Below are 12,882 nucleotides of genomic sequence, written 5' to 3'. Positions count from 1 at the left end.
TAGGTGACTTGAAATTCCTAGTGCTAGTTTGTGGTTTAAAAAAAAAATTGTTCTTGTTAATTTCTTGACCCATGGTTAAGCTGATGTGAAAATGGTGGCCTGTCTCACTTTAGTGGTCTAGTGCAGACAAACATCCCTTTCAATGCCAGCAGTAAGCTATTTGGAGCAAAAATTATATTTAAAGATCAGATTTTTGAAACTTTTTTTTTTTTTAACCAAAACCATACCTTGGAAAAAAATAGTTTTCCGAGTTAGAAGATGCAGTTCCCTGGAGCACAGGTTTACCTTCCGTGAGCACCGTGCTCAGCCAGGCAAGGGGGTTGCAAAGTGGATGGTGGGGAGAACGACCCCCTCTGATGGAAGGCAACAAATCCTTGGTCTGCAAAGACTCAGCCGTAGACAAAAGAGAGAGGGGAGATGACTTGCACTGTCTCCCCTCGCTACACGTGTGCCTGTCTCTGCTGAAATCAAGAGCATCTTGTTGGCCGTAAGTGAGGTCTGCCAGCCCTAGGTGTGCTATTTAGCCTGCTGAAGTAATAGTAATAGTCTGTGAGGTGGGTTAAAGCACTGGTGGTAGAAAAAGTCCGTCACCTGCCATATCATTTACACTTCTCTAAAAAACTAGTTACAAAGTCATCTTTTGCCGTCTTTTAAAGTACGAGCAAAAGATTTCAGCTTCAGTAGTCATCACTATGAATCATATTCTGATTTGCTGAGAGGTAATTAATGAAATAGCTTCTGAACTCCAGAACTGTGTAAAACGCCATAGAAGTGTTTTTGTTGCTTAATAATGACTTGCAAGAATCTTGCTAACATAAAGATGAGGGGGACACTCATGGTCCGTTACCAATGCCAAAAGCTAGAACCAGACAAGTAAAGTTTTACTCCTTATTTTAATTATGTATTAATGGACTGATATTTTAATTAATAAAATCAATAAACAATCTTTAAAGTTCTTATGAAAGCATGTAAGGATTTAAAAGTGACTGAGTACTTGGGACTTATTAAATATTCCACAGAGCCAGTATTTTGCAGCCTCTGAGAAACAAAAATATTTGAAAGTGCAATATTTGGGGGGGGGGGGGGGGACTTCGTATGGGAAATGGAACAGCCCATTTGGGATGATCTTGCATCTTTGGACTTGGATAGATTTCTGCTCTCAGCTTAATGGATACAGGATGCGTGTTCTTCATGTGTACCAAGTCCCTGGAAGAAAATGTAGTGACAACAGTTACAGTCCCTGCAAGGATGCTCTGGAACCAGAGCAGAATACCATTTGTTGAGATTTAAAAAGTATTCTGTCATCCTTATGCACAGTTGAACTGAAGTCAGCAAAAAAGTGCCTGTAGAGTCTTTTTACCAAAAAAAAAAAAACAATGAATAGATAATGTACTTCTTATGAGAACAAGTGAGTGTTCTCCTTCTACATTATCCCTGCACATTTCAGTGCCTAAAGGGGGCTACAGGAGAGCTGCGGGGGGACGCTTTGTCAGGGATCGTAGCAATAGGACAAGGGGTACTGGCTTTAAACTAAAAGAGGGTAGGTTTAGATTAGATATGAGGAAGTAATTCTTCACTCAGAGAGTGGAGAGGCACTGGGACAGGTTGCCTGGAGATGTTGTGGTTGCCCCATCCATGGCATTGTTCAGGGGCGGGTTGGATGGGGCTTTGGGACCTGGTCTGGCGGGAGGTGCCCCTGCCCATGGCAGGGGGTTGGAGCTGGGTGATCTTTAAGGTCCCTTCCAACCCAAACCATTTTGTAAGTCTGTGATTTTTTTTTTACGATGAAGTTTATGTGAGTGGTATTAGGCAGTTACCCCAGTAACACAGGAAGGCGCTAACCACTTTCAGCAATATTTGGGGAAAACAAAAAGGATCGGTATCTTTTTCTTGTGAAAATCACTTGGCCTTTCTCCAAAAGGCCTTTGAAGGCCCCACCTGCAGAAGAGGCCGGCAGAGCTCTCCACCCTTACAGGGCTCCCATCCAGTCTTGGCAAATGTTGTCTCTTGCCTGGTGTCTGCTCAGGAGGGGGCTGAGTTCCAACAGGGACGAGGAAGGGTCTAGGGGACACCAGCAAAAAAACCACAAGGAAAACAAGTTTTAATGAGTCCATCTTTAATGAGACATTCTGTTTTATGTAAACTTCTTTTCTGTGTGCCCTAAGTACAGGCTTCTGCAGAGATCATCAGTCGTGTGGAGTGTAACTCTTAAATGACTGGGCAAGTGTTAATGCATGTAAAAGCTTTCACAGCCTGTAAGATGTGAAGTGCAGGGCTGGTCATTGTACATTAGCATTGCTTCCTGGAGTGCAGAAGAGTGATGAGGATCGCTGTCAGGTGTGGCACTGGTCTGCAGACATCTCATTGCATGAAAACCGCTTCCAGTGTGATTTTACGTACTGCAAGGGAAAGGTAGTGGCTGTCCAGGTGAACAAAAAGTGAGTTAGTAGCAAAGCCAATTGACGATTTGCAGCATGAGTTAATCCTTGTTAGAATTTTTTTAAATGAATGTTCATTTGCCATGCACGTATGCGTGGTGTAAAAAGAAGTCCCTGGTGCTGCTTAGTAGGTCTGACCCCCTAATAAATGGCTTTTGTAGTCAGTGCTCTGCATGGGGGCACTCCGGTGCCTGGGAGCATTGGAAAATGGTTAAAGAAACCTTGGTCTCGGTAAATGTGGCTATGATCTGTAAATAAATTTTCCCCCTGTGGTAGCAGGTCTGTTTCTAGGCGTGATGCATTGGTGCTGCCTGAGTCAGTCCCTGGGCCTCTGTTCAGCTCCAGGAATGAGGAGACGGGCAGTGGTGTGTTTGTTACAGCAGCCTGCCATGCTGCAGCTGGCAAAGGCTTCTCTTGCTGTCAGTGTCCAGTCAGACCTGACTGAGACTGTGAAAGTGCTTTGATGGCATCGTTGCTGTGGAACTTGGAGGAGATACGCGAGTGTCACTATCCCACTTCCGAAGAAAAGCAACCTCCCTGTATTCCGACAGCATGTTGCCGTGGCCATCAGTTCCTACTGATGGTTTGCTGTTTGCACTGTTGTTTTACAATAAAACCATTTCGCTTACCAGTATTTTGTATTTATGAAATAGTTGGAGATGCCTTTGGTGTTTTGTTAGAAAATCATTGCTTTGGCGAAAAGTGATCCTTGGAGAGCTGTGTGCTGTGGTTTCCACAGGTTTCTGCGGGATGTGAGGTATTTAAAGAACTCTTCAACTGGGTGGCAGTATTGCAAGGTCACTAGCTTGTGTCTGCATCTTAAGCAACTGGAAAACTGAGAACTGCCCTCAGCCCCATTGAAGGGATGCTTTAAATGTGATCCCTCCCTCTGTGGCTAATTAACAAGGTGGTGAGGTAAGGTGATGAAAGTGAGGCTCTGTGCTCAGCTCAAACTTCTGTTGTTCTCCACTGTGAACGCTTTCTCCCTTTCTGCCTTGTGTTTTCTGTTTCTGGAACGATGGCAATCTGGGAAGGCACTTCCTATTTCCATACCCTGAAATCGGAACTCACGGATAGCTGGTTAATGGGAGATCCTGCAGCCTGATGGTGACCTCATAGTGTCAAAAGGGGAAAAGCATTCAGGAATAACAGATGTCAGAGAAAGAAAGGCTTTGCTTATCACTTGGATGCTTTTCACTAAATGTAGTTGAAAGCAACTGGCAAGCATGAAATGCAGACTAACTTCACAACCAGCCATGTTCAAGATCTGTCTTTATATTTTTCAAACTCTTGCTCTTCCGTTCCCAATGCATGTGGGCAGCATCAGATTTTGGTAACAGAATGAGCAGCAGAATCTGCAACGTTCTGTATCTGTATGTATCTATAGCGTTCTTCCAATTTAGCTCAAATCCACCTCTATTGTTGTGTTGATTTACAAAAGATGTTGAACCCAAAGAAACTAGTTTCTTTGTTATCTTGAAAAATACTGTAAGATTGTAATGATGGTTTTCTACTGAGCTGGGTAATACTAGATTTCAGTTACGACACTTACCTCCCCTCTTGTTACATGATTCCAAAAGATATCCATTTAACTGTTCAAAAGTAAAAGGCAATGCAAGTGTGAGCATCTGTCAAGTGATCACCTCTTCTGGGTGAGGCAAACCTTAAATCATTGGGGTATTAATAATCGTTTCTCATATTTGTGTCTTGTCAGGGTTAGGAGCTGAACATGATTAAGAATTTAATACAGTGTTGAAACTTATGATTAAAACAGAACACTGAAGATGATAAAATTAACTCCATATATTTAAAATAAGCAACAACAAAAATTGTTTCTGGAGAACGGTGTTCCAGATTCATACCTAAGTAGGCAAGCATTGGTTGTAAGTTCTCATTTTTCTCCTTTCTTTCTTACGTGGTAAACTCTTCTTACAAGCCATCCGGAGCAATAGTGATAACCTCGTCTCTGATTCGGCCCTCCGTCAGCACGTCCGCTGTGTGCAAGTTGGAAGTCTTTTGATTCTGAACATACTTTCCTTACAGAAAATTGTGGCAATAAAACCAAGTAGGATTGTAAGCCAAAGATGTGATTTTGTGTTACCTGTCACTAGCTGCAGGACTGTGATTAACGTTAATGCAGATGATAATGGTACAGGGAAGGGATGAAGTATTTATAAGATGAATTAGGGATGTTCACTGGGAAACAAATAAATGGTATCTCTGCTCTAGTCAGACATGAGGGTTGAGAATTACCTCCTTGCGCTGAAGAACTATTTGCTGTACTTTTAGATTGCTCTTAAACTTCTGCAGGCAGGTCTTCCACCGTGTCAGGCTGAGGAAGGGCAGGAGGAGGAAAGGAAGCAATGACCACTTTTCCATCTCCTGCAGTGTGATTTTAACATTACGGGCGGCAGTCTGCCCTTATTTACTTCCCTGTTTGGGTGTCACTTGATCAGAAATAGCAGCAGACACTTGACAGATTGTGGATCTGGGATGACAGAGTGAACTAAAGCCAGGCTGACAGCAGTGCAGCATCTTGATAAATACACAATGTGCTGGTCCTGGGACCTCATCTGCTGGGGGATCCTTCTCGGTGGCAGACCACTTGGCTCTGGTTTTGTGATGAAGGAGAGAGATGTCATTCTGGTGACGAGCCAAGCTTAAGTCTGACGTACAGGTACCAGAGGATTTAAGAATAAGAGTTTGCCAGCAGAGACATTCAAGCAAATATAGTCAAATAGTAACTACAAATGAGATTATTTATTTTATAATCTCTTGGAGGGGTTTTGTTGGGGGTACACAGGAGAGTCTGTTCTTAAGTTTGTGGGTGATTGTTTTATACTGGATGAGCTATGTAAATATCAAGTGGATCAAATGCTGATTAAAAGCTAAAATATAAGATGTATTTTTCCTCTGCCTAACTCCGAAGTATTACTTCTGTAAACACAGAAGTAGCATGCCCTTCCCTCACCTTTTTTGGTCTTTCCCCCATAACATGTTTTCATACAGAATGTTTCTTCTATGCAAAAACTATATATATATTTAGCATATTAGAGGTGTTCATAGCTGACAAACGGTTGCTGGAACAGTACTTATTAAAAAACAGTTATTCTAATACTTTGTAATGTGTTATGTGAATTCTACACTGATTAGATGAAATGCATTTGGAGACTCTTCAGTTTACAAGTTTGATTAATCCTAAGAAGATTGTCAGAACAGTGACAAGCAATAGCACCTGACCATGAGGTACGTATTTCTGAATCAATTTTTTTTTTTAGGAATCAGGCTTTCAAAATGCAATGCCTGTTAGTCTTTGCCCTGCGGGAAGCTTACTTGATTCTCAGTAATCTTTGAGGGGAAAAAACATACTATATCCAAACATAGATCCTCCATATAAACATAGATCCTTCATCCTCTTTCTGTCACTTAAGGTTATGACATTTATTAATGTTCATAAATAGCAGCATGTTATTAAAATTACTTTTCAAGTAAAATTATTCTGAGCAAGCAATATGAGCTGTTACTTGTTTTAAAGATCAATTTGAGGGCTTTAAACCAGGGTTGCTGGGAGAGGGGAACCCCAATACATCGCGCTCCTCCCAGTTTGATGCTGGTGTCAGTGATAGATGCCCAACGCCTGGAAAAGTCTCAAGGGTAAGCAGGAGAGCACCTGAAGAGCAGGACAAAGGAATTTCAGCCACTCCAGCCAGTAAGTCAGCTTCATAGTAAGTTTGCAGACAGCACCAAGTTGGTGGGAAGTGTCAATCTGCCAGAGGGTAGAAAGGCCCTGCAGAGGGACCTGCACAGGATGGGTTGATGGGCAGAGGCCAATGGGATGAGGTTCAACAAGGCCAAGTGCTGGGTCTTGCACTTTGGCCACAACAACCCTATGCAGCTTGGGGGGAGAGTGACTGGAAAGCTCTGCAGAGGAAAAGGATCCGGGGGTGCTGATTGATGCTTGCCTGAACATGAGCCGGCAGCGTGCCCAGGTGGCCAAGAAGGCCAATGGCATCCTGGCTTGTATCAGGAATAGTGCAGCCAGCAGGACCAGGAAGGTGATTGTCCCCCCGTGCTCTGCTCTGGTGAGGCCGCACCTCGAGTACTGTGTGCAGTTTTGGGCCCCTCACTACAAGAAGGACATCGAGGCCCTGGAGCATGTCCAGAGAAGGGCAACAAAACTGGTGAAGGGCTTGGAACACAAGTCCTGTGAGGAGCGGCTGAGGGAACTGGGGGTGTTTGGTCTGGAGAAGAGGAGGCTCAGGGGAGACCTCATTGCTCTCTACAGGTACTTGAAGGTGTGGGGAGCTGGGGGTTGGCCTCTTCTCACAGGTAACTAGTGATAAGGTGAGAGGGAATGGCCTCAAGTTGTGCTAGGGGAGGTTCAGGTTGGAAATGAGGAGACATTCCTCCTCAGAAAGAGCAGTCAGGCATTGGAATGGGTTGCCCAGGAAGGTGGTGGAGTCACCATCCCTGGGGGGGTGTTCAAGGAAGTGTTGGACCTGGTGCTTAGGGACATGGTCTAGTGGGTGACATTGGTAGTAGGGTGATGGTTGGACCAAATCTAAGACCATCTAAGGAACCTGAAGGTGCACAGGTCCATGGGACCTGATGAGATGCGTCCGAGGGTCCTGAGGGAACAGGCAGATGAAGTTGCTAAGCCATTATCAATCATATTTGAGAAGTTGTGTCAGTCTGGTGAAGTTCCCACTGAGTGGAAGAGGGGAAACCTAACGCCCCTATTTAAAAGGGAAGAAAGGAAGAGCTGGGGAACTACAGGCCAGTCAGTGTCACCTGTGTGCCTGGCAAGATCATGGAGCAGATCGTCCTGGAAACTGTGTGGAGGCCCATGGCAAATAAGGAGGTGACTGGTGGCAGTCAGCATGGCTTCACTAGGGGCAAACAGTGCCTTGGCAGATCTGGTAGCCTACTGCGATGGGATTAGAGCATTGTTGGCTAGGAGAAGAGCAGCTGGCGTCATCTGCCTGGACTTGTGCAAAGCACTTGACACCGTCCTGCATGATATCCTTGTCTGAAAATTGGAGAGAGATGGATGTGACGGACGGACCGCTCGGTGGGTAAGGAGTTGGCTGGGTGGTCGCACCCAGAGAGTTGCGGTCAAGGGCTTCAGTGTCCAGGTGGAGACCAGTGACGAGTGGTGTTCCTCAGGGGTCAGTACTGGGACCGGCGCTGTTGAACGTCTTTGTCGGTGACGTGGAGAGTGAAATTGAGTACACCCTTGGCAAGTTTGCCAATGACACCAAGCTGTGTGGTGGGGTCGGACACGCCGGAAGGAAGGGTGCCATCCAGAGGGAGCAGGACAGGCCTGAGAAGACTTAATCTTTCAGTTTCTCTGAACTAAGCCCAAACAGCAGTAACAAATCCAGGAATCCCTTTAAAGATGCCCTGCGTAGTGACAATAAAATTGGTCTTGTACCTTCTTTTGCTTCCTAGTTTACTACCCAGAGATACATGATTACTTTCCTTAAAGTCAGTTATTTTGTATTGCCACTAAAAACATGATTCCTGCCTGGCCAGGGTGGCATAGTCCTGGATGGAGAGTTAGGAAAAGGTGGGCGTCTCGAGCCAAAAGAGCTGAGCAAGAGTGAAAGCTGAGGAAGTGAGATGTGATGTGGATTTAGAAATTGGTCGTAATTAAAAGTTTGTCAACAGAGCTTTAGCATGGAGCAGTTCCAGCAAATTCCTGAGAGGAGATGGAGGAAAGTAGATTTTTTGGTATAGCTTAGACCAGTCCTCCAAGCTCAGTTAAACTTCTTCTTTAGGTCTGTGCTCAGTGTAACTGTCTTGGTTAGTTTTTTTTTTTTTTTCTCTCAGTGTGAAATGATACAGTTATTCTGGAAAGAGTTTCAAGAAAAAATCTGCCCTTCTCAAAATTCCCAAAGCAGATTGCTGGATATTTGTTAATGACTAAGTGGTTTCAATGTTGAATTGACATTTCAAAGAGAAAGTGCTTTTACTTAAAAATCTAAAACCTTGTACAGTCTTAAAATTTAATGAAAAAGTCAATGCATAGCCTCTGAGATATCCAGTAACTCTTTTAAGAATATAGAGAGGAAAAAAAGGTATTGACATTTCTGGTATTTCTAGAAAATACTGCATCAAAAAAGCCATGGGGAAAATAAAATGTGTTGTAATACATTTGGGCAGAATGGAAAAGAAAGTTAAAAGCGCCTTTAAGGATTAAAAGCTCTGCAGAACAGTGAGTGCAGGAAAAATAAGACATGACCAAAATGTTTTTGTATGTTTCTATAAATACAGGTTGTAGGAATAAAAACTGACTCATTTTTCAGATGAAGTTACTGAAGGGTTTTAAAAGTCAGCAGGAATAATAAATCATGGGGCCTCTCAGTCACCTGAAGAGAGAGGATCCAATTCACCAGCATCATGATGTCTCTGGTATGGCTGCTAATTCCAGTAAAAGGAACGGAAAAATGTGCACATGGCTTATCCCGAGAATAGTCAATGGGTGTATTGTTTTGTGTGCTGGGTTTTAACAAACCCCAGAGAAAGAATATTTCCCTATATTTAATTGCATTAATTTCCTTGGGAATCTTATTAAAAAATGATTTTCAACCAGATTGTGTCTCTCCTGGAATCCAGTGAGGTTTTACTCTTTAAAATTATATTTGCCACGTCCTCTTCTGCTGCAGTCTTCAAAGCGACGGGCTGTGGGCTCTTCTGATAGTCCATGGGGCTGCTCTGCGCCGTACAGAGTCACCGTTTGTAGAGGGCAGTACTTGCCCTGTGCAGAGTACAGAGGAGGGTGAAAGCAATCTTACCTTCCTAGTATTCGTTGTTTTAAACAGAGATTTCAGCAGGTCAATGTATGTGTGTTGTGATGAGTATGTTAGAACCCAATCTAAGGGGCGTTTTGCAAGCAGACCAAAAATAGGAGCTGTAGGGCTGGCAGCAGAGCATGCTTCAGAGCTGTTTCACAGAATCACAGAATTGTCTAGGTTGGAAGAGACCTCCAAGATCACCTAGTCCAACCTCTGACCTAACACTAACAAGACCTCCACTAAACCATATCACTAAGGGCTACATCTAAACGTCTTTTAAAGACCTCCAGGGATGGCGACTCAACCACTTCCATGGGCAGCCCATTCCAATGCCTAACAACCCTTTCAGTAAAGAAGTTCTTCCTAACATCCAACCTAAACCTCCCCTGGTGCAACTTTAGCCCATTCCCCCTCGTCCTGTCACCAGGCACGTGGGAGAACAGACCAACCCCAACCTCGCTACAGCCTCCTTTAAGGTAACTGTAGAGAGCGATGAGGTCTCCCCTGAGCCTCTTCTTCTCCAGGCTAAACAACCCCAGCTCCCTCAGCCGCTCCTCGTAAGACTTGTTCTCCAGACCCCTCACCAGCTTGGTCGCCCTTCTCTGGACTCGCTCGAGCACCTCCATGTCCTTCTTGTAGCGAGGGGCCCAAAACTGAACACAGTACTCAAGGTGTGGCCTCACCAGACCCGAGTAGAGGGGGACAATCACTTCCCTAGCCCTGCTGGCCACTCTGCTTCTTATGCAAGCCAGGATGCTGTTGGCCTTCTTGGCCACCTGAGCACACTGCTGGCTCATATTCAGCCGACTATCAACCAGTACTCCCAGGTTTGCCCTTCATAATCCTGAGTTATCTCTCCCAAGGCCTGCTCTTTTCAAGAAAACATCTTAAATGTAGATTAGAGATATCTCCCCTTTATTTTTTGTTTGCTCTCTTCCTATGCAGCTCTAAATAAGGGGCTGTGGGGCTGCTTCAGTGGTCTCTGCGTTTTTTCTAAATGGAAGACATGAAGTAAGAAAAAAGACACCCGATGGCGTGGTATGATTATGTGCACATGTAATCTTTGAGAGGAGAACTGGTGCCATGGTTTTACCTTCCATGGATGTTGCTGTTTAGGAATAATGTAATGAGGCACGGTAGAGATGAAAGAAGTTTTGGATCCTTGAGGTCAGGAAAGGATTTCTTCTAAAGCTGGTGAGATACTTCAGTGACCTTCCTCGTAAGCGTGGTAGTCCTGTGTTTTACATGTGGTTTGCTGTGGAGAGGGTGTGCGTGGGTAACAAAACAAACATCTGAGCTGTATGGATCTTTCCACGTGCTTGTAGTGGGTAATGCTAACTAATTGGGTTTCCTAGTCTAGTAATAAGGATGGTAAGTTATTGCAGCAGTGCGCGTGTTAGTTGGCTTTACAGAATAATTCATGTGCCCACACAGAGCATGAAAACTAGGCTTGCTTAAATATACTTAGAGATTTGAAGGTGACATTTGCTTTCCAGGGGCCCTGTTTAGTTTAAATGTTTCATGAAAGCAGCTGCGACTACAGCTCTAATCTGGAGTCCCATATAGTATCAGTCCACTATAGTGGAGCTAAATTGAATATTTTGTGTGTTTTACTTTTCTAGCGTTTTTTTCTCTGCTCTACATTGGTAGCATCTGATATAGAGAATAACTAGAGTCCCTGGTCGACAGTAACATTTTACAGCAATCTGAGCCTGATATTACATACTATTTTGTTGTGATTTCATAACAAGGTTAGTATGTGTGTAAAAATCTTTCCTTCAGCTCTTACTGCTTTGCAGTAAGTAACCTATGTTGCTGTGTGTGCTGTTGACACTTCGTTGCTGCTAATGAGAGTTATCAGAGATGATCCCTTCCCTGCCTTCTTTGCCAAGAGGGCAAGCCAAGCCTTTTCTTTCTAAATATAAATTCATCGAATTCTGCTGCAAGAATCTTTTCCTCCACTTGCTGGTCATGTTTGGTCAGCTCCCACATATCAGAGCCATTCTCTAGTTCATTGCTGGGGTATTTCACGATCACTGGGCGCTGAGGTTACTCTGAGCTCCTTACCTGCGCCTGGTTCCCCAACAAGGCCAGCACGGAAGAGGAGGAGTTGGGGAAGAGATGTCAGAAGTTCTGGGGTTAGTGATGTCTGGTTGGGGGAAGGCTCCCTGGGATTTTCTTCCTGCAAGTTCTCATCAGGCTGGGAAGCTTTGCTTCCCAACATCTACTTCTTCCTTTCTGCACTGATTCAGGCTGTAACACAACTTATGAAATTGTCAAAAGTAAGACTTTTCAGAATTTCTCAGTGACTCAAGAGTTACAGAGTCACCTCGGTCAACATTACTCTAGTTTTTACAATTTTAACTGTTAGTTCTCTTCTCTATATATTATTTATTTACTTTTTCTAACCTCTGGTTGAGGCTCCGGGGAGCGGATTGCAAAGGGGACTATGAAGTCTGACAGCTGTGGATAGGTTTTCCACAAGACTTGCAGATTTCCTGCAAAACTTACACACAGCATGAATTACAGTCAAAGCTTTCTAAAACTGCAAAAATAGACGAATCACTCTGAAGAAGGTTTTCTGACATATGTAGTTATTAATATATGACCATAGACATAGAATTTGTCTTCTCTGACATAAAATAAACAGGCATCAAAATTCAGCCTGGCATGAGAAAGAAAAATGTTACTGAAGATGACAGAATTGCACTGGTTTACTGGTTTATGTTGGACCATAGTTTATATGTTAATTATACACAGAATGCATCTTTTACTTTCTCTTGTAAGATACTTTCTTCAGCTTGATTAAATGCTATTGTACTACTTCAAGTACATAGAAATTCTTATCTCCTCTTTTAAAATTTATGCTTTTTTTTAATGGGGGAAGAGAGAAGGGGATAAAGCCATAAAGAGCAAATATATTTTATGTTTATTTCTCATCCTTGCCTCCTTCTTTTTTTTCCCTATACAGAAGTTTATAGAGTTTGAAGATGCACTGGAGCAGGAGAAGAAAGAACTACAAATCCAAGTGGAACACCTTGAATTTCAGACTCGACAGTTGGAGCTGAAGACCAAAAACTATGCAGATCAGAGTAAGCAAAGTTGTGCACCAGACATGATTATACAGTTTGCCTTACATGACCATGTAACAGCTATTGTGCAAGTATTTCGCATTTTTTTTGTTTGTTTGTTTGTTTTAATGTAATTTATGCAAAAGCTGAAATCTCTGGCTATCCCTTTCTTAGGTATAAAATTCTGAGTCATCTAAAGGATGGGATATAGCTACACTAATTTAGCAGAGGGTTCAGTGCTTCTCTTGCATGGAATATGCTTAAGTCTCTCCATGTTTGGGTAGACCTGTGCGGTGCCAGGAGTTGGACTTGATGATCCGTACGGGTCCCTTCCAACTCGAGTTATTCTATGATTCTATGATCTGCAAGATTTGGGCCATCGGTAAAGCTTTTTGTACCTGGTTTCCAGTTTCTTCTTGTGCTTGAACAGCACCTCCTTTTTTTTTTTTTCCTCATATAATGATCACGTTTGTTTGTTTGTTTGTTTGTTTGTTTATGCACGTGCTTTCTTAACAGTTGCAGCTGCATTTTGTTGGTCGAAGTTCCCATCGTGTTTTGTCTAATACTTCTTGTACT

At 43.3% G+C, this 12,882-nt stretch overlaps 1 protein-coding gene across 30 annotated transcripts in view; it reads left to right on the top strand.

The window, feature by feature from the left end:
* The window catches only part of MAPK8IP3 (mitogen-activated protein kinase 8 interacting protein 3), a 71,062-nt gene that overhangs the window by 1,120 nt on the left and 57,060 nt on the right, over positions 1–12,882 (top strand). For all 30 annotated transcript variants that reach the window (XM_048066811.2, XM_048066758.2, XM_048066747.2 and 27 more), the window contains exon 2: positions 12,207–12,327. In XM_048066811.2, the coding sequence (XP_047922768.2) occupies positions 12,207–12,327 (121 nt within the window). The remainder of the gene's footprint in view (positions 1–12,206; positions 12,328–12,882) is intronic.

Source organism: Anser cygnoides, chromosome 15 (genome assembly GCF_040182565.1).
Source record: "Anser cygnoides isolate HZ-2024a breed goose chromosome 15, Taihu_goose_T2T_genome, whole genome shotgun sequence".
NCBI classification, from domain to species: domain Eukaryota; kingdom Metazoa; phylum Chordata; class Aves; order Anseriformes; family Anatidae; genus Anser; species Anser cygnoides.
Note: the sequence above shows the minus strand (reverse complement) of the source record. Positions and strands in the feature narration are given on the sequence as shown.